This window comes from Acomys russatus, chromosome 26, assembly GCF_903995435.1.
Source record: "Acomys russatus chromosome 26, mAcoRus1.1, whole genome shotgun sequence".
Taxonomy (NCBI): Eukaryota; Metazoa; Chordata; class Mammalia; order Rodentia; family Muridae; genus Acomys; species Acomys russatus.
Window position 1 is genome coordinate 44,995,706 of NC_067162.1, and position 26,157 is coordinate 45,021,862.

Genomic DNA, 26,157 nt, shown 5'->3' on the forward strand with positions numbered 1-26,157 from the left:
TGTGTGTGTGTGTGTGTGTGTGTGTGTGTGTTCGTTCGTGATGACCCAATGGCACAGATGGGTCAGTTTATGCCTGAACAGGTAAGCCCTTTGGATTCTGGCACCTTCCAGACTCAGTGCTCAGAGGCACGTGGCTGAAGCCTGCAAACTCCAAAGCCATCTGCTTTGTCTCAAAGGCCCTGGGCCCCGGGGTGCTGCGGGAGCCATCAGTGGCTTTGTTTACACTCATGCGTGCAGAGGAAGGGATGTATACACTGGGCGAGTAGGCCTCTCTGACCTGGTTGCTGGCAGAGGAAAGGATGTGTGTGGAATGGGTAGCAGGGATGGGAAATCATTGGCACCCGGTGGAGGAGGGCTGCTGGCAAGGACACACCTGAGACAGCCCACTTTTGTTGGGTGCAGTCTGGTTCTGGGAACCGTGAGGAAGAAGCTTATCTGCCCACCTCTGCTGTCCTGGGCTCTCCCAGTGTCCAATCCTAGTGCCAGTTGGTTAGCCAAGTGCAAGAGGCTGCGGGCCTCAGTGAAGTGTCCACCAGGCCTGTCCTTTCCTGGCTGTGACCTGGGCACCTGGTGCCCAGGGGGACAGGGAGCATTGGGACTGCAGTGGTGCTGGCCAAGGCTCATGTCACCCACCAGCTTGTTCCCTGAGTCATCCTCATGTGTGGACAAGGGCCTCAGGCTTGGGCTGCTTGGTGTCTGTGGACACACAGGGTGGCTTGAGGACCCTGGGGCATCCTGACACTGGTGTCCAGCTGGGCCCTCAGCCCTTGTCTGCTGCCTTGCTGGAAACCGGGTGTCATGACAGCGCAGCAAAGCTGAGGCCTACACCCCCCAAACCCCCGCCCCCAGTTTTCGGGTCCTTGTATGAGTTGCCAGGGCCCTTAGCTGTTCTTTGCCACCTCAGCTTGGACCTGGCTGTTGAGTTGGTGGCGTCGCTGGGGTGACATGTTGTACAGACACTAAAGCTAAAGTTTGGGGGGGGTCATGTCGTGAGACCAGTGTCACACTATTGAGCCTCTCTGTCACCTGCTGCTTTTGGCTGCTGAGAACTGTTCAAAGGGCTTGGACAGCTGGGGCTGGGGATCTCAGACAGGCAGTCCTGGCAGGAGGATTCTCTTGGCGGTGCCCAAGGATAACGAACGGTGCAGGGGTTCGGCTCAAGAGCCGGGGAGGGCTGAGTTTACCTCTTGGCTGCTCGCTAAGCAGGTGCTCCCAGACTTATTTTGCTCCCCAAGCCATATTTTAAGGGGGGGGGGAGGGTGTTGTTGTTTCGAGACAGAGTTTCTTCTCTGTGTAGCCCTGGCTGCCTTGGAACTCACTCTGTAGACCAAGCTGGCCTCAAACTCACAGAGATCTACCTCCCAGAGTGCTGGGATCAAAGGCGTGCACTGGATGTCTTGTAGCCCAGGTTAGCCTGGAACTGTCTATGTAGCTGAGAGTGACCTTGAATTTCTGAGGTTTTGGTGATGGGCTTCCAGTAACACACCCAACTTACAGACAAGGCAAACAGGGACCGTGTGTGTGTGTGTGTGTGTGTGTGTGTGTGTGTGTGTGTGTGTGTGTGTGTGTGTGTGTGTGTGTGTGTGTGCGCGCGCGCGCGCGCGCGCGCACGCTCTAGGCAAGCTCCATGCCTGAGCTGGGAAGCCAGTCCCACTCAGCTCTTAGTCCTTGTGTAGCTAAAATTCCAGAACACTTTTTGTGTCCCCCTGCAGGGCTGCTCCTTTATCTGGCCTCAGTCTTTCCCTCAGCACCGCAGCCCCTCCCCCAGCTCCCCAGCTCCTGGTCTGCTCTGATAGTATCAGACTGGGTTCAGGCATCTGCCATGTGGGCCCTGCCCTTGCTGATCCATCCTTTGATCCATCCCTCTCTCCCTCCCGTGCTGGTCATGTGAGGAGGCAGCTGGGACAGGCACCCGCTCTGGATTGAGCACCTGGTGCCTCCCGGTGGCTCTAGACATGTGCGCATGCCTCTCTAGCCTCTGTGTTGCTGGGAGGGGGAAGCTGAGCCTGAAGACTGAGGACAGAGATCCTAGGCACTTCCAGGCTGTGTCCTGAGGGGCCCCCCATGCCCCCCACACAGGACAGTTGTCTGAGCCGCCCACTCTGAGGGCCGTGGTGGCTCTCAGTCCACTAAGCAGCAGAAGGGGTGTGAGTGGAGGTGTGGTGGCTGCCAGAGCTGCTGCTGCTGTTGCCCTTGCGGGAGGCCTTGCTCCCCCCCCCCCATGTCCCCACTCGCACCCCCCAGGCTCTGCCTTGTGCCCACCCTTCCTGGAAACACTGTTGTATTTTTAGCCATCTGACCGTGCTTGCCTAGGCTTCCGTGGCTGATGTCTCTCTTCATTGTGTCTCGAGGGTGCAGTTTAAAATTTTCAATCCAGACAACGCAATCAGCATGCCGTCTCATTTGCTCTGCCCGAGAGAAAGGCAGAAGGCGAAAGAAGAGAAGGTGGCCCCTCCTATGTCCTCCATGGGCCCCTTGGGGATATCACAGGGTGTGGGCTCAGTCACACCAATGGGCCAGGTGGGAACCCTAGCCCTGACTCTGTAAGTTAAGGCGAGACCAAGGTTTGCCAGGCCAGAAGATGCTGAGAATTCTCCCAGCTAGGCCCAGTCCAAGTCCTGGCGTCTTTAATCACTTGCTGTGTGCCCTGGCAAGTTGGCTTATTGCTCTGAGCCTCTGCTTTTTCTTTTCTTTCCTTTTTTTTTTTTTTTTTTTTTTGGTTTTTCAAGACAGGGTTTCTCTGTGTAGTCTTGGCCATCCTGGACTCACTTTGTAGACCAGGCTGGCCTCGAACTCACAGCGATCTGCCTGCCTCTGCCTCTGCCTCCCGAGTGCTGGGATTAAAGGCGTGTGCCACCACGCCGAGCCCTTCTGCTTTTTCTTAGGACATATGAGGACTGCCTCTGTTAGAGTCTGTTGACCTAGTGAGAACATACAGAGTGGACACAGACCTCAGGAAAGAGGGGGCCCACAGGTCGTAATTAAGTGCGACCCTGATGACTGCCTTCCCGCATGCTCTCTTTGGGGTGTTCCCTGCTTGTTCCCACTACCACCGTCCCAATCCTGTTGCCTGCCTGTGCTTCTCCACCCCCTAAACTTGGGAACACCTGGGTCCCCACTGCTGTGATCCTGGCCTGGCTGGGCCTAGACAGCTACACTGACTTCTAACCTCCCTGTGGTGCCATGCATGGGCTTCCTAGAAGGGCAAAGCATGTAGGGAGCACCCCAGCTTGGACACTGGTTTCTGGAAGGAGCCCTGGGCTGTGGACCCCTGGGGTTAATCCTGCCCTGGCTACTAAAGCTGCTCCCTTTACTGTGGACGCCAATTAATGTCCCCCAGGCTGCTCAGCAGTCCTGAAGCTGCCTCCACCATGTGTCCCAGCAAAGCAGTGCCAGCTTCTCAGCTATACAGGATAGAGGCCCTCCAGCACACACCTTGTCTCTCCCTGTGTGGCAGCCCAGCTTGGAAGCTGGTGTGGGCACTCCTGCCAGCCCTGCCTGTTCTGCTGCCCCTTAGGGGTCTCCATCTCTCTGTACCCCAGAGTGTTCAGTGGACTCATTGAGTTACTGGGTAAGGGGCGTGGGAGCCCCAGGGAGCCACTAGCCTGGCCGCCACATAGGCAGTTCTCAGAGTTGCCCTAGGCAGAGGCTCCCAGGCCTCTATGGAGAGAGTAAGCTGAAGAGGCCCGAGCACTGCCCCCACCTGTGAGAGATGAAGCTGGGTGCCGCCAGGCGGGGCCCAAGCTGTGTGACAATCTGCTCATCTCCCATGGGGCCCTGGTGCCGTCTGCTGAGGGGGGCAGGGCTGCGATGGCAGCCCACATGTCCTTGGCTGATCATCAGGAGGCCCACACAGCACTCAGAGCTGTGGGTACCCTCAGTTCTAGGACACTTGGGGCCTTGGGCCCCCTCTTTCCTTCCCAGGAAGCACATGAGGAAAGATCTTCTTATACCTGGCTGTTCGCCACCTTGTCACCTGTGGCGGGGTGGATGCCAAGGGTGCTCTGCAGTGGCTAAGCTTCTGATTAGGCAGCCCCAGTGCTCTGAGCCTTCTGGTAGCAAGGGACGTCTAGTTACTGTGATGGTGGATGAGACCCATCTCCAGCCCCTGAGAGGCAGAGGCTGGGGACCACCCCTCTGTGTTGACTCACGTAGCCCCTACCTGGCTGCATGTCTGCTACAGGGTGGGCTGGGAGGAGGCATAGGCACACCCTATGTGCATCTCCTTGGAAATCTGCCTCTTTCAAAGAAAACAACAAAACAAATGGCCTGCCTGGCATGCCTGCCTGCCTGTCAAGTCTGCGGCTGGCAGGGTGGAGGCGTCTCCACGGGTGTCTGGAGCCCCATCTGTTTGTGGCTCAGGTGTGAGCAGTGGGGCCTAGCTATTGTGCAAGAGACCAGGAAGGGCAGGAAGAACCAGGAAGAGTTTAGAGCTGCTCTTTCCCTAGAGGTGGGTGACAGGAGGGGAGCAGGCTACGGGTGATGTCCCAACCCATCCCCAGGATACCCTTCTTTCCTGTTTGTACCCCTCCGCTCTTCAGAAGGTCCTAACATGGTGTCCCTGGGACAGAGCCCAACCCAGGGGACTCTGACTGGCTCCTCCCAGCCTCAGCTTTTTCAGGACTGGTACTCACGTTCTTTGCCTGTCACAAGCCCGGGGAAAGTGTCCTCTCAAATCACAGCCCCAACTGAGCAAGCGGCACACGCCTGTACTCCCAGCACCCAGGGAGCCAGAGGCAGGTGGATCTCTGTGAGTTTAAGGCCAGCCTGGTCTACAGAGAGAGTCCAAGACAGCAGCATATGGCCACCCTGTGGTTCTGTCTGGCTGTCTCTCCTCAAAGCTGCAGGTCGTGGCTAGTGCCGTCTGCAGTGTTTGCTGCTGTACGCCTGCTTATTTGTGCCACACAGGGGCCTATGGAGGCCTCAGGGGGCTTTTCTGCTTGGCGCTTGTCATTGTGCCCATGGTCCTAGGTCCTTCGCTGCCAGCACTCAATTTTATCTGAGCAGCAGTCGTTAGAGTTGGTTGGACTTTTATTTCTTGTCTCTTGACACCCGCCCTGCCAGCTGCCTTGTCACAGTAGCTCAGGTCTACAGGGAAGAGAGAGGGGCAGCCCCTGAGAGACATCAGGCTGCAGGCCCAGTGGGCAGCCTGGACAAGGTGGCTTCCCACCAGGGCTTCCAGAGTGACCCTGGCATTGTGATGCATAGGAGAGCAGCTTCTACCCTTCAGAGGCTGTGTCAGAGCTGACCTGGGGACAAGAGGATACCTGCCTGACAGGAGTAGCCATGGGAACAGGTACAGCGACTCCTGGGCTTACTGGGCCCTCTGTGGCTGCTTGGCTTGCTAACTGTCCCAGAATCCTTTACCCTGCATCTTCTTCATCACGTGGGGAGGGTTTGGGCTGTGTCAGTTAGAGCCATCCTCGGGATTCCTCCCACCTGTGGGAACGAAGGGTTCATTCTGCCATCCTATTCTTATACTGTGTTGGTTTACCAGCTCTTCCTTTTCCTCACTGAGCAAGGCATCGGGCTACAGATCAGGGTGAAGCCCCAGGTGCACAGGGCTGTGTGGGGCAACCTTGACTCTCCTCACTTCTCTGTGTGCCATGTTGGCTGGGCCCAGGCCTGTGCCTTTGGGAGCTGGGGATAAAGTGCCTGTTGTGTGGGTGTGAGGACCTGAGTGCAGATCCCTAGAACCTGCGTAGGAGGCCGAGATGGAAGGGCCCCTGGGCAAGCTGGCCACAGCAGTTGTGCCCTTGGGTCAGTGAGAAACTCAATAAATACAGGGAGAGCAAATTAAGAAGACACCTTAAACAATTTCTACACATGCGCGCGCGCGCGCGCGCGCGCACACACACACACACAACACACACACACACACACACACACACACACACACACACACACACACACACACACACACACGTTTTCAGGAGAGACCGTGCAGTTGTTACCCAGCGGTTATATGATTCTGCTCATGTCTATACTAGTTGGCTGAGGTTGCCCAAGCTCTTGCCTTTGGGGTCTCAGCTGTTAATAACACGTGCTGCCCATAGGGTCTCGGCCTGATCTGTGGGGTCAGTCAGCAGAGGTGATACAGGTAACCTTCCACCTCCTCATCTGCGGCTCCGCTCCGCTCTTTGACCCACTCAGCCATTCCGGCTGAATAGCATCAGTTAATTACAGTGATGGCGGACCTGCCTGCTCCAGCAACACAGCGAGAACATAGGACCGGGAGCCAGGCACCAGCCTCACTAATTGGCAGCGCCTTGTGAGGTATTGATCCCAAGGCTCTCCTCACTGGTGAGCGCTGGCCTCCTGCCTCCAATGGGATTAGGCTGCTAATTGTCCATGGCCAGCCCCACACCAGGCCCTGCCCTACCCTAGTCCCTTACTGGGCTGAGCTGGGCTAGCATGGGGAGGAGCAGGGTGGGGCCCAGCTGAACTTGCTGCCTTGGAGGATCCTCCCATACAGACTGGGGCACAAAGGGGCTGGGAGGTCCCTTTACTTGCCTATCCCCAGCCCCTCAGCAGGGCCCAGCGCCCTCAACTGGGGTCCATCTTCTGCTTTGGGTGGTGATGGCCTTGTGTATGTGGAAATGTTAACTGTTTCCGCTCAGCATGTTCCATGCCCATGTGTTAGTGTCTGTGCAGCTTGAGGTAGCTGCTGTTCACAGTGGCTGTCAGGTGGGAGCCAGGCAACTGTCCCTCAGCTGTGTGTGGCCAGTCCCCCTTGCTGATGGTCAGCACAAGGGGTCAGGGAATGCCCGGGGCCTGCAGAGCTGCACACTCGGGCTGCTGGATGCGAGGTGAAGCCGGCATGGCTGGAGGGGGCGTGGCTGCTCCTTTGGAGATTATAAAGATGGTCTCAAATTGATGGTGGCGATGAGTATGAACAGGCTCTGTTGAGTTGGCTCTGGCTTTCATCCCAGGATTCAAAAGGCTAAGGCAGGAGGATTGCCATGAGTCCAGACCAGCCAGAGCTCCAGAGCGAGATCCTATCTCAAAGGAAGGGGTGGGGGGTCAGGAGCTGCTAGGGAGCTCATTCTGCAGGTAGAATGCTTGAGGACCTGAGTTTGAGCCCCAGAGCATACATTTTGAAGGCCGGGCATGGCATCTCACACCCGGGAAGTGACACACAAAGCCATAGGGCTCCCGGGCCATTCTGTCCAGCCTGACAAGCGATCTCCAGGTCAGTGAGAGAGCCTGTAAGCAACGTTCCTGAGAGATAACACCCAAGGTTGTAGTTTGGCGTTTGCATGCACATGTGTGCACCTGCACACGCGTGTGTGCGTACATTTTCACACACAGAGAGAAATCGACAGCATATAAGACATGTACTGCAGATCTCCTGGGAAGGACAGTGACAAACCGAAGAAGATTGCTGTTTTGAAAGTGATTGGATTTTTAGCCTGGCATGGAGAGAGACACCTGATGGTTGGTTCCAGGCCAGGTTGGACCATGTAGTAATACGCTGGCTGAAAAGTTGGGCCCTTGCCTGTCTGCCCCCAGGAACAGCACTGTATTCCACCCTCGGAGGTACTGTCTCTCAGGAGTGAAGCTGAGGGTCTCGTTGGGGGTATCACGTTATATATAGAACAGGTCAGGCTGGGACTTGGTGCGGCCTGTGGCTGCAGGAAAGAGTCACGTCAGACTGCATGGATCTTCTCAAGGGTCTTTGCTTGACAAGTGCCGTCACTTTTGGACACATAACTGGGTTGGCATTACAGCCTTAGGGTGTGGCTGCCTGGCCTTCTCAGCTGCACAGAGGGGTACCCTGCTACCAGATTCAGGGAGGGGTAGGATGCCGAGCCCTCCCTGACTTGTGAATGGTGACTTGCTTGTGCCAGGGTTCTCAGGGTCAGTCCCCAGGCCTGTCTGCACCAACTCTGTGGCTTGCCCACCTCAGATCCCAGAAGCTGGCCCCCCAAGCCAGTGCATTTCTAAACCTAAAGGCTTGTCCTGTGCTGTTGGCTCTCCTTTTGACTGACAGGTGCTGGGCTGCCACTGTGGCAGAGTTTACTACCCAGCCTTGGGGCTGGCTCCACCTGCTTGGGACTGAGGAGTTGATAGTGTATGGGGCAGTGGGTTTGCTGTTGCCCATTTGAGAACTGAGGTTTCCTTCCAAGCTGTGACCCTCAGGCCTCATTGCCCTCCTGGGTCAGGCCATGCTAAGTAGCCTTGAAAACAAGAGGTACGTGTGGCTGGACCAGTTTGGGGGCGCTGCACTGTCCAATCACACAAGCTGCATATAAACTCAGTAGTTAAAAGGGGCCAGTGCGGTGTTTCTGCAGGTGACAGGATTGTCCCCAGGGAGGAGGGGGCTGTGTCTGCTGGGGCAGAGCAAGGCGCTGTCCCAGCATCCACATTTGCCATACGACAGATCGTCCCTAACTACCCTGTCCTAGTGGAACTGATACCCCAAGACTAAGCTGCCCCCATCTACCTGCCTCTTCCCTCTTGCTGCTGGGATGAGGGTGGGAGGTGTTTCTTCCTTCTAGAATAATGGGGCTCTTCTAGATACAGTAGTATTCACTCAGTATGGTGGGTATGCCAAAGCACATTGACATGGTTTTAAAAGAGTGAGTTCATCTCAGTTTGGTCTTTCGAGACAGGGTTTTCTCTCTGTAGCCCTGGCTGTCTTGGAACTCACTCTGTAGACCAGGCTGGCCTCAAACTCACAAAGATTCACCTGTCTCTGCCTCCCAAGTGCTGGGATTAAAGGCAGGTGCCACCACTGCGTAGCTGCACATCTCAGATTTTTAAATTTAAAAGTAGCTGTCCACCTCTAGGCATGAGAGGCAGTGTGACAGGAAGGCCCCAGAGCTGCCTAGTCACAGGCGGTCCTAGCAGCGCATCTGGCCCTTCTGCTTCTCACTGGCCATGGGCAGGCGGGCGGGCGCAGAGGGCCATACTGAGCGACAGCTATTACTGGGTCTTAAGTTCATGCAGAACGGCCATGGGTCCTTGCCTACTGGCTGCTCTTGGACTTCGCTCCCAGGGAGCAGTATGCAGTGGCAGTGACACAGCCCTGAGCTTGTGTGTGTTTCCCCCCCACAGGGTCTTCACTGAGCAGCGAATCATCTCCGGTATCCTCTCCAGCCACCAACCACAGCTCTCCAGCCAGCACACCCAAGCGAGTGCCCATGGGCCCCATCATCGTCCCCCCTGGGGGTCACAGTGTTCCCAGCACTCCCCCCGTGGTCACGATTGCCCCCACCAAAACCGTCAATGGAGTCTGGAGGAGCGAGAGCCGTCAGGTGAGGGGCCCAGTCCACAGATGTGGCCATAATGGGGCCAGGGGCTGTCCCTGAAGGGGAGTTTTCTCTGTCCATGGCTCTGTTGGGACCTTGAGGTTGGGGGGACAGGGCCGGCCTCTCATCCTGGTCCTCAGACTCTTCTGCAAAGTGGACTTGATATGCACCCAGTGCTAGAAGGTGCTGGGATTAAGGTAATTCTTAGATCAGGCTTGTGACGGTACAATGGACACATTCCTTGGTTTAGGATGCCAGAAGCGGGGAGGGTGCCGAGGAGTGGCAGTGCTCCTCTTCGAGGACCGTTCCTTTGCTCTCGGATGGTATCACTCCTTTAAGGGTCTGCATAGACAGATCTACCCAGGGGCACCAGCCTGAGACAAGGCAAAACCATGAAGTGCCTGGGATGGTGTCTGAGCCTTAGGGTCCCTGGGTGGACAAGAGCTGTCACTGCTTTTGGGGGGGGGCAGGGGGCACAGGGATGGATCCCAGCCCAAGGGGTCTTGTGTATCTGCAGCCACATAGTAGCCTAACTGGAATGGAGGAGCCGGTGCCTGGAGCGTCCCCTGTACTCTGCTGGGCCTCCCACCGGCCTGGTGCCTGCCCACCCGGAGGGGGCTTGCTAATTAAGAACCGCTGTCAGCTGTGGCTTTCCCTGGATTCTCCAGCCCGGGTCCCAGAGGGGTTGTACTGCTAGGAAGTACTAATTAAACCACAAAGATGGAGGGGGGAGGGTAGGAGAGTGCCTCTTCCCAGCTGGGCCAGCGCAGGATAGGCAGGGTGTGACCTTCATCTGGCAGACTCCTTACTGAACCTTGGGGCCAGCCTTCTGTGGCTGAAGTCACACTTAACCCTGGGAAGCCTGTCGGTCTGAAAGTCTGTCTGAGTCTCAGCTTAGCTCACAGCAGCCTAGAATCACCCTGTCCTGATTTAAGAAAGGCCAGGGAAGTTGTCACCAAGACCCCTGTCTGTGGACTCCTCCCAGAGCTCAGCTGTGACCTCAGACGATGAGTCAGCTGATGGAAACTTCTGTACAGCTCACCCCCACCCCTACCCCACCCCCCACCCCCGACAACCAGCTCGCTTGGTGGCTGCCTGGCTCTGGGTTTGCTCCTGAGAGAAGTCACTTCCTGTTCTTGCCTTGGGCATGGAGCCGGTAGCCTCGTGCATGTCCCTATCCCTAGGAAGGTTCCAAGTGCCTCTGCCTTGTGACTCCTCTGCCCGCAGCCTGTCACTATTCTCAGAGGGTCTCTACAGCCTCAGAAACACTTAGTAACCCTGAGAAGGGCTGTGGTGGCTCCGCTCCAGCAGTTCACGCTGCAGTTAATGAGACCTGCGTGCCACCAGGGAGGATGACAAGCACAGTGGATGAGCGGATGGTGCTCAGAGCTCAGCAGAGAGTTTAATCCTTTCCAAGAGGGCGGGGGATATGCTCTCCCTGGAGTGTGGCCATGAATCACTAGGGGCCTCTGGAGGCTGCGTCCACTGTTGGGAGCCAAGGGGGTGGTGGCTCCTGGGCCCTTCTCAGGAGGTGACCAGGCATTAGAACTCACGTGAGGAGAGCTGAGATGAAAAACGGTCTTATTTGAAGCTAACGGGCAAGTCCCACTTGCCCAGCTGTGGAGACCTTGCTCTGATCACTGGAGAGTGACAGACAGTCCCTTGGATTCAGCTGTGTCAAGCGCTCTGCACACGTGTCTCATCTGCCACAGCCACTGCCGTAAGGGTGCCTTGGGGTTGCCACCAAGCCTGGTCTTTTCCTTTTCTCACCACCCATGCTGCACCCTAGTCCACAGCTAGGCCCTGTTTAGAGAGAGGCCATAGGCCTGTGTGCAGCGTACCCTGCCTGCCCCCGCCCCAGTGGCCTGGCGACCATCTCCTAGTCTCCTCCTCCTTCCTGGTGTGGGTAAGATGTGTGCCCCCCACCTTTATGATACTGTGTGAATGTCCCTCCTGAGAAGGGCAGGTCAGAGGTCATGAACCCGTGGGACGCCACGGGGAACTGAGACAGCCTGCTGCTGCACCCAGGGAAGGAAACAGATGTTGCTGCTCATTAAAAATTCAATCAGCAGCCTGTCTCCCTCAGTTAATCGTGGCTGGCTGGCTGGCTGTGGGGAGCAGGAGAGCTTGTGTTCTGTGAGAATGGAGCCAGAAGTACTGTGGTAACCTGTCCCCTTGCTGCACACACAGGGTTGAGCTGTGCAGCAGCAGTAACCCCTCCCCTCAGGGCTTACACATGCCTCGGTGACCAATGCCCTCAGGGTGTTAGCTGACCTGGGGGTGTCACCACTGGCTTAGATAATTGTAAGAAGCCAGTAATGCAGGAAGGACTAGCAGGCCTGTCTCCAGGGACATTCGGTGTTACTGTGCTGGCTGCCGTGTACCTAGCAGTCACATCGTGGGTTCAGCAAGTGTCAGCCAGAGGACCCTGTGTCCCTAGTGAGGACCTCTGTCCTGCACTGTTGAGGGGGAAGTGGTGCCAGGTCTCTTCACATTAGCAGTCTCTCATTGGTTTGGGATGTCTCACTGCCTTCTCCATGTTCTCAGTGGTGCCACTCTGCCTTGCCCTGAGGGTCCTCCCTGGCCACAGGTGACAGGCAGATAGGGCTGTCCATAGTCTGGTTTCTCCGGACCAGATCTCCTCAGGCCTTAGGCTTACTGACACCTCACTTTGTGCCTGAAGGGAGCCTCCCCTGGGGTCCCACAGTCTATATGTGCAAGGGTGTTCCACATGGGTCCAGCCAACTGCCAGCAGTATCCAGATAGTTGCTGGAACAGCTGGAGTCTTGGGAGAAGCTCTGTCCTAAGCTGGAGGTCCCAGGGTATGTGTCCCCTGACACCATGACTACCCCATTTGGCACTGTTTATAGGAAGAAGTAGGGGTTCCCTGCCCTGTGGATCCTCTCATGCCCCGACCTTGGGATTCAGCAGTCTGGGGTTTAAGGTCTCCCTGGCATCGCTGAGTCCCTGTGAACCAGGCCCTGGGAGACCTTGGTCCAGACCTGCTTATGGGAGTGCACACTTTTCTTGCCCTGTGCCATCTCCCCTAAATGCCTCTTTTATGCTTTTTTGTTTTAAAAAAAAAAAAAAATAGGGGAAGGATTATGAGCTACACACAGGCCTTTTCGTGGGCCTGGCTGCCTCCCCAGGCCTTAACGCTGTGTCTTCTTCTCACAGGACTCTGGCTCACGAGGCAGCAGCAGTGGTCGGGAGCGCCTGCTAGTGGAGCCACCTTTAGCCCAGGAAAAGGCAGCAGGCCCAGCCATCCCTTCCCACCTGCTCAGCACTCCCTACCCCTTTGGCCTTTCCCCCAGCTCAGTTGTACAGGACTCCCGCTTCCAACCTCTCAAGTAAGTATCAGGCTGGGGTCAGGGAGGCCATGGAGTAGCTCGGGACAGGCTTGGAGTTTGCCCCCAGCTGAGGCAGGTGGAGTGCTGTTAGCTTCTATGGCTTACTCTCCGCTGAGGTCTTTGGCCCCATCTGAGCTTGTGGCCCACTTCATGTTGAGCTTTGTCACGTGTCCTGGCCACATTTAAACTCGTCCTCTTGAGTATGGGGACTGAAAGCCCCTCTAGCAGGTGTGTGTGCCCTGGTGGTGGGGACCTTAAGGGCTAGGTGGGTCTGAGAGGCAGGACCTTAGCCTGACAGGAGGTGGGGTGGCAGGGGCAGGCTTGAGCTGCTGGAGGGCATGACGTGTCTCCCAATGTGGAGTGGAACCCCTGCTCACCTTCCTCCTCTCGCGTAGCCTCCAGCGGCCTGTGCACCATGTGGTGCCCCCCAGCACAGTGACTGAGGACTACCTGAGAGGCTTCCGGCCATACCACACTGCTGAAGACCTACGCATGTCCTCCCTGCCCCCACTCGGCCTGGACCCAGCCACTGCTGCCTACTATCACCCCAGTTACCTGGCCCCACACCCGTTCCCCCACCCGGCCTTCAGGTGAGGCATCTCCCACGCATGCCCACATGCTAATCTAGTCTCAGCAGCAGAGCCTCCCAGGTCCGTGTTCCCCAGGGTTTAGGGCCCGACACTGGTCCTGGTCCATCCCATGTCGCTTTCCCCAGCTCCTAGCTCGGTTCAGGGCCCACTGTCACCTGCTGTTGCTCTCCAGTTCCAGTTGCCAGCACAGCGTCCCAGTAGCCAGAGCATTGTACGTGGGCAGAGACCCTGGTGAGAGGCAGGCCATGCTGTCTTAAACTGTAGAAGCTCTTAGCCTGACTGGCTTTTGCCTGCAGCCAGTCTGGCTTCTCGCTCGCCCAGGGTCTAGGAGGTCCTTGATGCCCATGTAGTCTGTTCCTTGTGGCCTCTGACCGTGGACATATGTGCCCTCTGCCTGCAGCCATGCTGTGCTGAGTCTGCTTAAGCAGGGACCCGTCTAGCGGAGAAGCACCCGCCCACCTTCCTGGGTATTGGCCTTTTTCCTGCAGTGTAGGGATTCAGTTCAGGGCTTTGAATCCGCTAGGCAAGCTTATCACTTGTGGTTGTGGCCTCAGCACACACCAGTCCACTTTTCTCTACAGGATGGATGACTCCTATTGCCTGTCAGCCTTAAGATCTCCATTCTACCCCATCCCCACCCCTGGTTCCCTGCCTCCACTGCACCCATCAGCTATGCATCTGCATCTTTCTGGGGTCCGCTACCCTCCTGAGCTCTCACACTCATCCCTGGCAGCACTGCACTCGGAGCGGATGTCCAGCCTCAGCGCGGAGAGGTAAGCCGTGTGTTCTTCAGAGGGGATGACAGTAGAGCAAGCATGCTTCAGTCTCTCAGCAGGGCCTGGCTCAGCAGTTCTGCCGGGGTGGTGTGGGGGGTGGGGCTGAAAGGAGAAGAGGCTTGCATGTGGCTGCCCCACGTTGAGCTGGGGTGTGGACTTGCCCCTTCTACACATCCCTTCAGCATGCTCCCCTCCACTTGTGCCCCAGGCTGCAAATGGATGAGGAGCTGCGGAGGGAGAGAGAGCGGGAGCGGGAGCGAGAGGCTGACCGAGAGAGGGAGAAGGAGAGGGAGCGGGAACGGGAGCAGCGGGAGAAAGAACGAGAAAAGGAGCTGGAGCGAGAGCGCGAGAAGGAACGCGAGCGTGAGCTGGAGCGCCAGCGGGAACAGCGGGCGAAGGAGAAGGAGCTGCTGGCTGCCAAAGCGCTGGAGCCCACCTTCCTGCCTGTGGCTGAGCTGCACGGACTCCGGGGCCACGCCACTGAGGAGCGGCCCAGGCCCTCAGAGCAGCTGACCCCAACCCGAGCAGGTACCTGAACTAAGCTGTGTGAGGAAAAGACTTGTGGCTACCTCAAGGGTGCTGTCCCATTGTAGGTGGTGACACTGAGCACTGAACTGGGAAGAGGGGTGCCATGGTACCCTGGGTAGATACAGGGGCCCAAAGGTGCCCCCCACAAATGGAAGGAGTTAACTAGCCAAAGGGAAGTAGTTGTCACTGCTGTTGGAACCTTGAGTGGTCTTTGCCTTTTGCTATGGTGATGGGGGAAGCCAGGGCCTCACATTAGGCCAGTGCTCCGCCACTGAGATAGGCCAGGTCTGACCTTGTTTTGAGTCCAAGTTCTCTCTATGGCTAAGGCTAGCCTGCAACTCAGACTTACATCAGATTCATAGCAGTGGTCGTGTGCCAGCCTTCCAAACATTCGGAGTGCAGACATGAGCTATCCCAATCTTGTTCTGAATATAATTTATTTCATGTGACTGTTAAGCCAGGTGCGGTGGCTCACACCTTTAATCCCAGCATTTAGGAGGCAGAAGCAGGTGAATCTCTGAGTTTCAGACCAGCCAGGGCTACACAGAGAAACCCTTGAAAAACAAAAACAGTAGCCATGTGCTCTGAGCCAGCCACACACCGTGTCTCTCTGAAAATGAGACATGTTGCCTAAAAACTCTGTAAGACCTCTCCCTTACATCCTGGCCTTCCAGCAGGGGGGAGGGTGCTGGCATCCTGTAGTGACAGTGCTCCCTCCCACAGAGAAGCTGAAGGACGCGGGATTGCAGGCACCCAAGCCTGTGCAGCATCCATTGCACCCAGTGCCTGCCCCACACCACACCGTGCCCAGCCTCATCTCCAGCCATGGCATCTTCTCTCTGCCGGGAAGCAGTGCTGCCACAGCCCTGCTGATCCAGCGCACCAATGAGGAGGAGAAGTGGCTGGCACGGCAGCGGCGGCTGCGGCAGGAGAAGGAAGACCGCCAGTCCCAGGTGTCTGAGTTCCGGCAGCAGGTGCTGGAACAGCACCTGGACCTGGGCAGGCCCCCGGTGCCCACAGAGGTGGAACACAGGCCTGAGAGCACCAGGTGGGTCCTGAGCGGGGCCTCCTGTGAGGCGGGTGATAATGGTTTAAAGGTCAGTGTGGGTCTGTCTGCATTCCTGGAGCCTGCTTCATCTTCCTGTACCACTCCAGCCCTCAGCAACTGTGTTGACTGGGACACAGGAGCCCTGCCAACCTAAGCCCTTTCACCCCCTTTCCTCCATGTTGAGAAGATGCCCAGCCCCGGCACTCCACCCTTGGACAGCTGGAGGGAGGCCGCTTTGGGGCCTCACTAGTCTTACACATTTTGTGTTGGACATAAGGTTAACGTCCAGCACGACGGAGTCAAAACTGAGTGCTCTGGCTCCTCAGCCACCCCACTCCCACATGGAAGGATCAGCCTGGTCCTACTTGCTGCCACTGCTACGGGGTGGTGGGTAGGGTGGGTATAGAGGGGCAGACCCTGTGTCCTTCGCTAGGAACTGTTGTATGCCTGCCTTTGGCATGTGGTGTATTTATCCCTTTGTGCTTGAGCCTGAAGGGAGCTTAATGTTGTTCTCTGTCTCTGAGGGTTGAGTTGCAGGAGAAGCCTGTGTGTTAAATGGTGCTCCAGCCAATCAGGGAAGACCGTAGGAGCCTAGCGATGGCCGATTGGGCCCCTCCCCCAAGGACCTTAACCCTAACCCTTGATCATTGGGCGGCATGGGTCTAAACATCCCATCACCCTCAAAGAAATGTTAAGCATTAGAGAGAAAAAAAATCCCTAAAATTGCTCTTTTTAATTTGGCTCTTGTTAAGATGTAACATGACGCTCTTATTTTTTAATTTGTAAATGTTTTTGGCAGTTTCATTCATGAGTTCTGTGTTAGCATTTTTCCACCCCTCCCTCTTGCAACTCCTCCAGTGCCGCCTCCAAGTTCATGACCACCTCTGTAATTATTGTTACATATGCACACGTAACATAAACTTACATAAACACCACCTGTACAGCCTACTGAGCCTATTTAGTGTTGCTCTTATGTACATACGTTTAGGGCTAACCACTTGGGACTGAGTAACTTACTAGTTTGCTTGTCCTTGGAGGTTTCTCCCTCCTGCATTAGCCTTTTGATTGTCTGTAGCTCTTCCTATGTGGTAGAGCCTTGAGAGCGCCCAGGTTGGCATGTCAGCTAGTGTTGTCAATATACAAGACTTGCTTAGGTGACAGCAGCTTCCTGTCTTGTCTAGATAGATCGCACTGCCTAACAGAGGAGTCCTGGTGCTTGGGTGTTGAGTCTTCTACCCCCTTTTCCAGTGTTCCCTGGGTGTGGGGGTTTTGTTGTAGATGCATCAGCGCGGGGTCCCTTGTTCAAGTTCTCTGTATTTTGCCTCCTGCAAAGAGCAAATGCAGATGCAGCTTCTACTAGGCCTGGAGGGTGGCGTGGTTGGGGGTGGTGAGGGTCCTGGGCAGACTGGACAAAAGAGCATGTGGTTGGAGAAAGCTTTTGCACACCTGTTGAGGCAAGCTGCACGGTCCTTCAGGCAGAGCTGCTGCAGTTCTGACAGGGACCACAGGGGGGCAGCAGCACACCCACCATCCTGTGGGAAGTCCTGGGCTAGATGGACACCCAAGGCTTTGGTATGAGAGCCTCACCTCCAGGAAGAAATGTGTCTCTTGGGGCAGGCAGGATGAAGGCCTCTTGTCATAGGAGCCTACACTCACAGGCAGTGTGGCGTGAGCCCATCAAGCACCCTGGGCATTCTGTGGGAGGCTGGGAGGCAGGTCGGCTCCCCTAACTGATAGCTCAGTATGTTCCTTCTAGGCCAGGACCAAACCGTCATGACCAGGGCAACCGTGAACCTCCACAGCACTTTGGTGGGCCACCACCCCTCATCTCACCCAAGCCCCAGCACCACACCGTGCCCACAGCCCTCTGGAACCCAGTGGCTCTGATGGACAATGCACTGGAGACCAGGCGGGCTGAAAGCCACACTCTGCACAGCCACTCCACTGCTTTTGAGCCGAGCCGCCAGGCTGCCGTGCCACTGGTGAAAGTGGAGCGCGTCTACTGCACGGAGAAGACGGAGGAGCCCCGGAAGCGTGAGGCCACACCACTGGACAAATACCAGCCGCCGCCACGGGAGGCAGGCAGTCTGGAGCCTCAGAACTTTCCCCACGGACCTGGGCCTTTCCTTGCTGAACTTGAGAAGTCAACACAGACCATCTTGGGCCAGCAGCGGCCCTCTCTTTCCCAGGCAGCCCCCTTCGGGGAGCTCACTGGGCCCCTGAAGCCAGGCTCACCCTACTGCCACAGCACACCAAGGGCCCCCGACCCAGCCTACATCTATGATGAGATTCTTCAGCAACGCCGGAAACTGGTCAGCAAGCTGGACCTGGAGGAGCGCAGGCGGCGCGAGGCTCAGGAGAAAGGTCTGGCCTCCTGCGTGGGTCCCATCTTGCCTGGGGATGGGGGTTCATCAGGACAGGAGACCCCCGTGCCAGTTGCACCTTTTTCCACTATAGCTTCCAGTGCAGGTTTTTGGGTTTGTTTTTTTATGAATTTATTTTTATTTTACGGTGCCCCTGTGATGGTGTCAGGGTCCCTCTAGAACAGGAGTTACAGAGAGTTGTGAGTTGCCATGTGGTTACTGGGAATTGAACCTGGGCCCTCTTGAAGAGTAGCCAGGGCTTTTAACCACTGAGCCCTCTGGTATGGTTTTTTATCAGACTTTTTAATCTGACACCTGCAGGGCCCCAAAATGGCAAGTCATGGCCTGTCTGCCAAGATGGTGCTGCAGACTACAGACATGTGTTACTGACAAGTGATGGGGGGAAGCTAGCTGGCTAGTCTTTAAATCCTAACAGTGTGACACCAACAGAAGCACAACCCAGCAGGGCTTCATACATGGGCTGGCGGCAGTTGCCGGCCTATGCACTAAGGAATAAGGGACAGCAGCTGGCATTGGCCCTGACCAAGCATGGAGTTAGGCATCTCTTTTCTGTCCCTGCTCCAAAAATGGAGACAGCAGCTCCCCAAGGGGCTGCAGACATGGCACATACCCATGGAGGGTGACTGTCCCAGGCTGGTCTTGTCACCTCTGGAATTGGTTGGCCTGTCTGGTATTGCACCTATCTCCTCTTAGCTGGGGATCATATAGGCCATTCTCTGGGGTACTGGTCGTAGCTTTAGGGCCTGGCTGGGGCTTTTCTATCAATTCACCTTGAAAAAAATAGGAGCTCATCCCATGAGGCTCACAAGGGCAGCATGTTCACAAAGTCATGGACATTGAGCCTTTATCAGGGATGCTCCCTAGGTCGAAAGTGGAACATCCTGGATTCTCTGTGATCTCAAGGAAGCTGGGTAATTGCCATCCCAGCCTGCTGCAGGTGACCAGGCAGACTGGAAGAAAATAAGGCCCTCTTAACAAAGGTTACCACAGGAGCCAGCAGGCCTAGCCCAGTGGTCTCACTCACATGCCCCCAGGTGCACGTGTCCACGGAGCATCGTGGGTTCTGAGCCTGACTCACTGCACCCATTTCTGCCACCAGGGTACTACTATGACCTTGATGACTCTTACGATGAGAGTGATGAAGAGGAGGTCAGGGCACACCTCCGCTGCGTGGCTGAGCAGCCACCCCTCAAACTGGATACGTCCTCTGAGGTAACAAGAACCTCAACTGTGGCATGCTCTGGGCTGGCTGGGTTGTTGATTCCCCACTTCAGGCCTGTCCTTTGGCTTCCAAACCCCACAGGCCATCACCTCTGCTTCTCTGTGGCCTACCTCCAAGTCAGCCCATGTGGACTGAGACCCCTGAGGAGGTACTGAAGGCATACCACTGACAGTGGCTTCGCACTTGTTTGTTCTCTTTCCCAATCTAGAAGCTAGAGTTTTTGCAGCTTTTTGGCTTGACCACCCAACAGCAGAAGGAAGAGCTGGTAGCACAGAAGCGCCGGAAGCGGAGGCGGATGCTGAGAGAGAGAAGCCCATCGCCGCCCACCATTCAGAGCAAGCGGCAGACACCTTCCCCCAGACTGGCTCTGTCCACCCGCTACAGCCCCGACGAGATGAACAATAGTCCTAATTTTGAGGAGAAGAAGAAGTTCCTGACCTCCTTCAACCTGACGCACATCAGCGCAGAGAAGAGGAAAGGTATGGTCGTGGCTGGGCCCGCACACTCAGGACAGAGTGGCCTCTATTGTAGTAGGCCCATCCCATGGTGTTTCTGTCACACACACATCCTATTTGGATGTGAAAGCCGATGCCTGTCGGGTCCCTCCCCATCCTCTTGCACTTGGGCAGGGGCCTCTTGGAACAGTGCTTTGGGGAGTTTTCCCTGGGGTTCAGGTCTGCATACCACAGCCCCTTCCCCTTTGGGTCACCAGTGAGCTCTACTGAGCACTGGTTTTGATGCTGGGAGGCCCGGAGAGCGACCCGCGTGGGTATGGCCTGCAGATGCCAACACAGTATGCACAGTATGCTTCCAGATCAGTCTGGTACCCTAGGGCCATGCTGGGGAAGAGACTTGGGACTGGAATCCACAGCATAGAAGACATGGCATGGCCACAGCACTCGAGGCAACTGATGGACACAGCCATGCTCCTTTGTGCCTCAGGCCCCTTAAGGGCACTAGTCTCTTCTGGAAAAGTCCCAGGCCTCCAGTTGGTTTGACATGGTTCTTCATTGGAGGTGGCAGGTTCTTTTTCCATTTTAACAAACATGGTGGAGGCCTCACTTTACCGGCAAGGGTTAGTGACAGGCTGACCGCCAGCACAAACCGCTGGATACGTGCCTAGTTGTTTGCAAGGCCAACTTTTCCACCTGGCTTCGTGTATAAAGGACGTCACCAGCACTGGAGCCTCTTAAGTGTCAGAGTTGGCAGGAAGAATCACTGAAGCGGGGATCTGCGGTGTGAAACACCATAGGGTCTTCACGCCTTCGAGAGAAATGGCTGTGACCCTGGGCAGGGGACATGCTCCCTCCCTTGTGTTGGGGCCATCCCTGGTCTTCAAATCAGAGTACCTGCTGAGGAGGAAGTCTCCATGGAAACCCCCGGGCAGCCACTGCTCATGACTACAGATGTGGGTGTCTGGACTGTGTGAGCCACGCAGGGAAAGTAGAGTCGGCTGCTGTCACCTGCTTCTACCTGTCTGCACAGCTGCCATGGTGCCTGCTTTTGGTGCCTCCTGGTGTGAAGGGCCTGTACTTACCAGTGGCTAGACACCGCCTCTTTTCCCCTCTCCGAAGTGCTGCTAACCTGGGACTGCTTTCCTCACAGACAAAGAGAGGCTTGTTGAAATGCTCCGTGCCATGAAGCAGAGGGCACTGTCCGCATCAGTGGCAGACCCAGTGACAAGCTCTGCGAGGGACAGTCCTACCATCTCCCTGTGTGGTAAGGGAAGGACACTCGCCCACCAGCATCTTGTAGCTTGGGCCACAGGGTTGGCGGTGGCACTCAGAGTCTCGTCTTGGCGGTGAAACTGACCTTCTGGAAGCAGGGCTTCCCTCTTGTGTGGGCCACCACCATCCTGATTGAGTAGGGCCTTAGGACACAGTGCAAGGTAGAAGGTGGGCAAGAAGTCCAGGGGAGGGCTCTGACTTCCGCGGAGCCGCCCCTCAGCTCCAGGCTGCAGCCGTCATCCTCGGATGGGCCCGAAGCTGTCTCCAGCACCTACACCTCACTGCTGCTCTCCAGTTGAAGAAAGCTGAATGCTTGGGGTCCAGCCTCTTGCTAACTCGCCTTTTCAGCTGTTCTCCCTAACTCGGAAGAAGTTACTCCCACCTTCTCAGTGCTTCCTGCTCTCTCTCTCTCCTGACCTGTCCCTTGGGAACTGTTCACAGTTGGACTTGCCGCTAACATGCTACGCTTCAGACTCTAGCCTCGTGCACAGTGTTAATACAGGGTGCACACACTGGGTCTTTCTGCAAGTGTAAACTCTGCAAGTGTAAACTCTAGAGGTCAGCAGGGTCCACCTGCCTGTTTTTCCACAACTCATACTGTTTCCCTCATTTTCTGTTTCTCAAAGAACCAGCCACACAGCCAACGCCTCTAGAGACGGATCAGCCTGTCGGGGTCCCTGCCTCCTTGTCAGATGTCCCAAAGGCCGTGGAGACTGGGAGACTGGAACAGCTCCGGCCCCAGGAGCTCTTGAGAGTCCAGGAGCCAGCTCCTAGCAGCGGTGAGAAGGCCAGGCTGAGCGAGGCCCCTGGGGGCAAGAAGAGCCTGAGCATGCTCCATTACCTCCGGGGCGCTGCACCCAAGGACATTCCTGTGCCGTTGTCCCACAGCATCAACGGGAAGAGCAAGCCTTGGGAGCCCTTCGTGGCAGAAGAGTTTGCACATCAGTTCCACGAGTCCGTGCTGCAGTCCACACAGAAGGCTCTGCAGAAGCATAAAGGTAACAAGACCACGCATCCCATGTCACCTGTAGTTAAGTAGTTCTGGATGTCACTGGCCATTTTATGTAGTGATAGTTTCTCTTAAACCTTAACACCTGTGAAGCACTTAAGAGGGAGGGGGAGGCAGGCCTCAGCCTCTTCCAGACTTGTAATGGGACCTATGTACCACACAACCTGACATGAATAGCAAATGATAGTTCAGTAAGGCACGTGTCTTCTCTGCATATGTAGTCCAGCAGTGGCCTTCACAGGACCCACTTGGAGATCTCTCTGGTTCTTTGCTAAGATACTGTGTGCCCACCACTCACTGCCCAGGGCCCAGTGACTGTAGGACAGCTGGTCTTCCTGCCCTGCTCCCTGGGTGAAATAAGTGGAAGCCCAGCAGGAATACTTCGGTCAGCATGCCCAGTCCGTATTTAAGGGCTGCACACTAAGCCATGAAGGCTTAGTTGTGAGAGTTGTGAGAGAAGTGAGAGTTGACTGCTGCTCGGGCCCAGAAAGCAAAGGTGGCTGGTGGGAGGGAGAGACTATATCCCTGAAGCTTGCTGGCCAGCCAGACTAAACTAGACAGCAGTGCAATAGAGGAAGACACCCAGTGTTGGCCTCTGGCCTCATGTGGCCTAGCCAGGGAGGGAGTGCTCCTGAAAAGAAGTGTTAGCTGGTTTGTGGGTTTGCCAGGAAGATGTGCTCTGGCCAGAGGCAGACTGCTGCCTGCTCCTTCACATCACCTGAGTAGTTTTGAAGTGAGGCCACCAGCAGGGGTGAGCTGGTGTTGGAGGGGACAATCCCAGGCCCTATTCAGAGAACTTCTGCCCTCATCAAGGGGTTGTGTTTACAAAGTTCTGACCATTCCCTGTGGGATAGGAACTCTGACACTTGTCCCCATGAGTGACTCTCAGTTGAGCCCCTGCTCCTCAAGATCCCCATTTTTCTCCTCCCCAGGGAGCTCGGCTTTGCTCTCTGCAGAGCAGAACCACAAGGTTGACACGTCCGTCCACTACAACATCCCTGAGCTGCAGTCCTCCAGCCGGGTCCCCTTGCCCCAGCACAATGGACAACAGGAGCCCCCAGCTGGGAGAAAGGGCCTCCCTTTGCCAGAGGTGGACCAGGACTCTGAGGAGGACAATGACGATAGTGAAGAGGAAGCTGAGGAAGCCCCCAGGCGCCAGTGGCAAGGGATTGAGGCAATCTTTGAAGCTTACCAGGAACACATAGAAGGTAGGGCTTATGGGTAATCAGCCATTCAGGTCCGTACACACTGGGCTGCCTTGAGTCCTGGTGCGAAACCAGCCTAAGTCACACACCCTGACACCCCTTGCTCTGCTGCTTTTATGCAGTCCTGGAGGGAGGCAGTGGCACTGCTCTGTACCGCAGCATCCAGACTCCAGTGCACTCTTTGGTGCTACACTGCCTTTAGCCTAATGCCAGGCTACCAGTTACTGTGTCTTTGTTTGTTTTTGCACATTACGAGGCTGTAAATACTGCATGTGAATTCAGTGTCTCACTCTGTAGCCCAGGCTTGCTTTGCACTTGGGGGGGCTCCTCCTGAGTGCTGGGATCATAGGCATGTTCTGTACCCCTTGAAAGGTAGTTCTGAAACAAAGCCAACTCACAAACATACAAGCTGTGAAAGCTGGAGCAACACCTGAGCTTCTGCCTTTCCTCAGAAGGGCCCCCACCCCCACCCCGGCCCACTATTTGGGGCTTATTGGATTTACCATCCACTCGCTGTTCCTGTACCTGTGTCTATGCTGGAGCATGCACAAACAGGATCCAGTAGCATTTCAAATAGCTTAGAGTTGAGATGGAAGGAAATGCTCCCATCCTAGGTGTGGGTGGGGGGTCTCTTGAAAGCTGCCAGGACCCCTCCCTGTGCCTGGCAGCAGTACCCCATAGCTGCTCACTTTGCCTTGTCCTTAGCGGAGTTGGGAGAACTAGCCCCTCAAATTTAGCAGCTCGGTCCCCATGGTGTACACAAGCACAGCTTTCTCTTTAGGGCTGGGGCTTTGCCACATGCTTGTAACCTGTGACAAGGCTCATAGGTGATAGCAAGGACAGGGGTTCTCCGGTCTGCATTTCTGCTTTTGTCATTGCATTACCTGGTGTTTCGATGGTGAGGCTCTAGTCTTGGTTGTGAACCTTGAGGCAACCTACGCTTTTCTTCTGTCCATTTTCTTTCCATCTTTGATGAGTGTTTTGCTGTCAGTTGTTGTAGCTTTGTAATGCTAGTCCATCGCAGTCACCTGTCTTTAACTGAAGCACTCTGGTATAGTGTCTTTGTGAAACAGATCCAGCTAATTTTCTGGGCTTCCTTGAATACCTTAACTGTCACCACCTTCATCATAATTTCCTCAAACTCTAAACTTGCTTTTGACTCCACGTTTTCCCCACTGCACTGAGGTGGGTGCAGCTAAGAACACGCTGCATAGTTGAAGACACACAACCTCATACAAAGATGATGTATTGCCACCTCTCGTCTTTTCAGAGCAAAACCTGGAGCGGCAGGTGCTACAGACACAGTGCCGGCGGCTGGAGGCACAGAACTACAGCCTCAGCCTGACTGCGGAACAGCTCTCTCACAGCATGGCGGTGAGTCAGGCCTGGGCTTCTCACAGGCACCCCCAGAGAGGAGTCTGTGCCTCAGAAATCAAAACTTAATGCCAGGCACAGTAGCACATGCCTTAATCCCAGGAGGCAGACAGATCTGTGGGTTGAGGTCATCCTGGGCCACATAGTGAGATCCTGTCTAAGAAATAAAGAGATTTTATCTGCAGAGATGCTCTTGTGGCAGAGAGGCGTCCCGACCCACCCAGGAGGATATAGACAGGGCTTGTCAGACCCGGGATTCAGTTTGGGCTGGGGCAGCCATACACACAGGTTCTTAAGGAACACATGCTGCTGGGAAAATGTTGTAGCAGTCTCCAGGGACCACTCACACTGGTCTATGTGCAGATGGATCTGACCTGTGTCTTCTCCCCAGGAGCTTCGGAGTCAGAAACAGAAGATGGTCTCGGAGCGGGAGAGGCTCCAGGCGGAGCTGGACCACTTACGGAAGTGCCTTGCCTTGCCCGCTGTGCACTGGCCTCGGGGCTACTTTAAGGGATATCCGAGGTGACGGTTTCCCTTGCACCAGGCTGAACCTATAGTATAGAAATATTATCTATTTTATTACCTTGAATATTTAATATTTTTCACTGGGAGGTTTGAAGCTTACAAATTGAGATCGTGCCATGCATGAAGCAAAGGATTCCAGGCTCCAGAGAAGATGTCACCTTGACTCCACTGTGACCAAGTCACCTGTCTCAGCTAAGACACTCAGTTTCTGGTGGCGGTTTTATCTCTTCTTCCCCCACGGCATTCTTTTTTCTCCAACACTGATGCCCACCATGCATGTGGCTGAGGGAGAGCCAGCTGGTTGTTTCTGGTGTTGCTGTGCCACAAGAGCCCAGCTTGCTCTTGCTGCGGCCCTGGAGTTGACCTCTTCCTCCCAGGAGACTGACGAGCTGTGAAGGCTGGGTGCGTACAAGCAAAGGGCTCACAATCAGTCCAGTCACCTTCTTGTGCCATCATCAAAGCCACAGGTCCTAGGAGCACACAAGCTAGTCACGGCTTCACCCTGGAACAGCTCTTAGGAAAAGAGGCAAACCCACACCCAAAGGTACCTTGTTCTCCTTGGGAAGATGCATGGAGCTGTCCACAGATAGCCCACCCACTGGATTGCTACCGCCGTATGTGGCGTTTTCATACAGATGTACGTTTTGAGAGAAAAGTCAAAGGTGCTTCAGCCCTGTACTGTGTATATATTAAAAAAAAAAACAAAAGTTTTGTATGTTTTTATTACTTTAATTATTGTTATAAAAAGCCTGCCATTTTTACTGTGTGGTTTGGGGAATTATGTTTGTTCTTCCTGTTTCGAGCTTTCCTTTGTTCTTTTGTTTTTGTTTTTTTTTTTTCTGGTTTAAAAACACACACACACACACCAAACCCTTGCTTTTAGTGTTTGTACCGCTGCTGGTCAGGATATTAAAATGCTGAAGTTTTAGGAACTAGAAGAGCTTGCCTGTGCAGCACCCCACACGGCAGGGCTGAGGGGCACCGGGGGCCCATCTGCTGTCTGGGCACTCATGCCCATGTGCACAGGCACTTGAGGCAAAGCTATGGGAGCTGAGCTGTGACAGGCAACAGCTGTGGCAGAAAGCTCAGAAAGATCTTTCCCAGTTCCAACTCCTCAGCCAGGGCTGACACCTTGAAAGAGAACCTCTTCCTGCCTGAGCTGTGG

General features: G+C 55.4%; 1 protein-coding gene across 1 annotated transcript in view; it reads left to right on the forward strand.

Annotated features, from left to right (window-relative positions):
- Positions 1-25,188, forward strand: part of Gse1 (Gse1 coiled-coil protein) — a 343,014-nt gene extending 317,826 nt beyond the window's left edge. The window contains exons 4-17 of the mRNA XM_051169157.1: positions 9,061-9,260; positions 12,432-12,604; positions 13,000-13,194; positions 13,776-13,967; positions 14,179-14,498; positions 15,222-15,546; positions 17,303-17,910; positions 19,030-19,142; positions 19,361-19,631; positions 20,758-20,871; positions 21,506-21,877; positions 22,821-23,096; positions 24,364-24,467; positions 24,859-25,188. Of these exons, the coding sequence (XP_051025114.1) occupies positions 9,061-9,260; positions 12,432-12,604; positions 13,000-13,194; positions 13,776-13,967; positions 14,179-14,498; positions 15,222-15,546; positions 17,303-17,910; positions 19,030-19,142; positions 19,361-19,631; positions 20,758-20,871; positions 21,506-21,877; positions 22,821-23,096; positions 24,364-24,467; positions 24,859-24,993 (3,398 nt within the window). The 3' untranslated portion in view covers positions 24,994-25,188. The remainder of the gene's footprint in view (positions 1-9,060; positions 9,261-12,431; positions 12,605-12,999; positions 13,195-13,775; positions 13,968-14,178; positions 14,499-15,221; positions 15,547-17,302; positions 17,911-19,029; positions 19,143-19,360; positions 19,632-20,757; positions 20,872-21,505; positions 21,878-22,820; positions 23,097-24,363; positions 24,468-24,858) is intronic.
- The last annotated feature ends 969 nt before the right edge of the window (positions 25,189-26,157 follow it).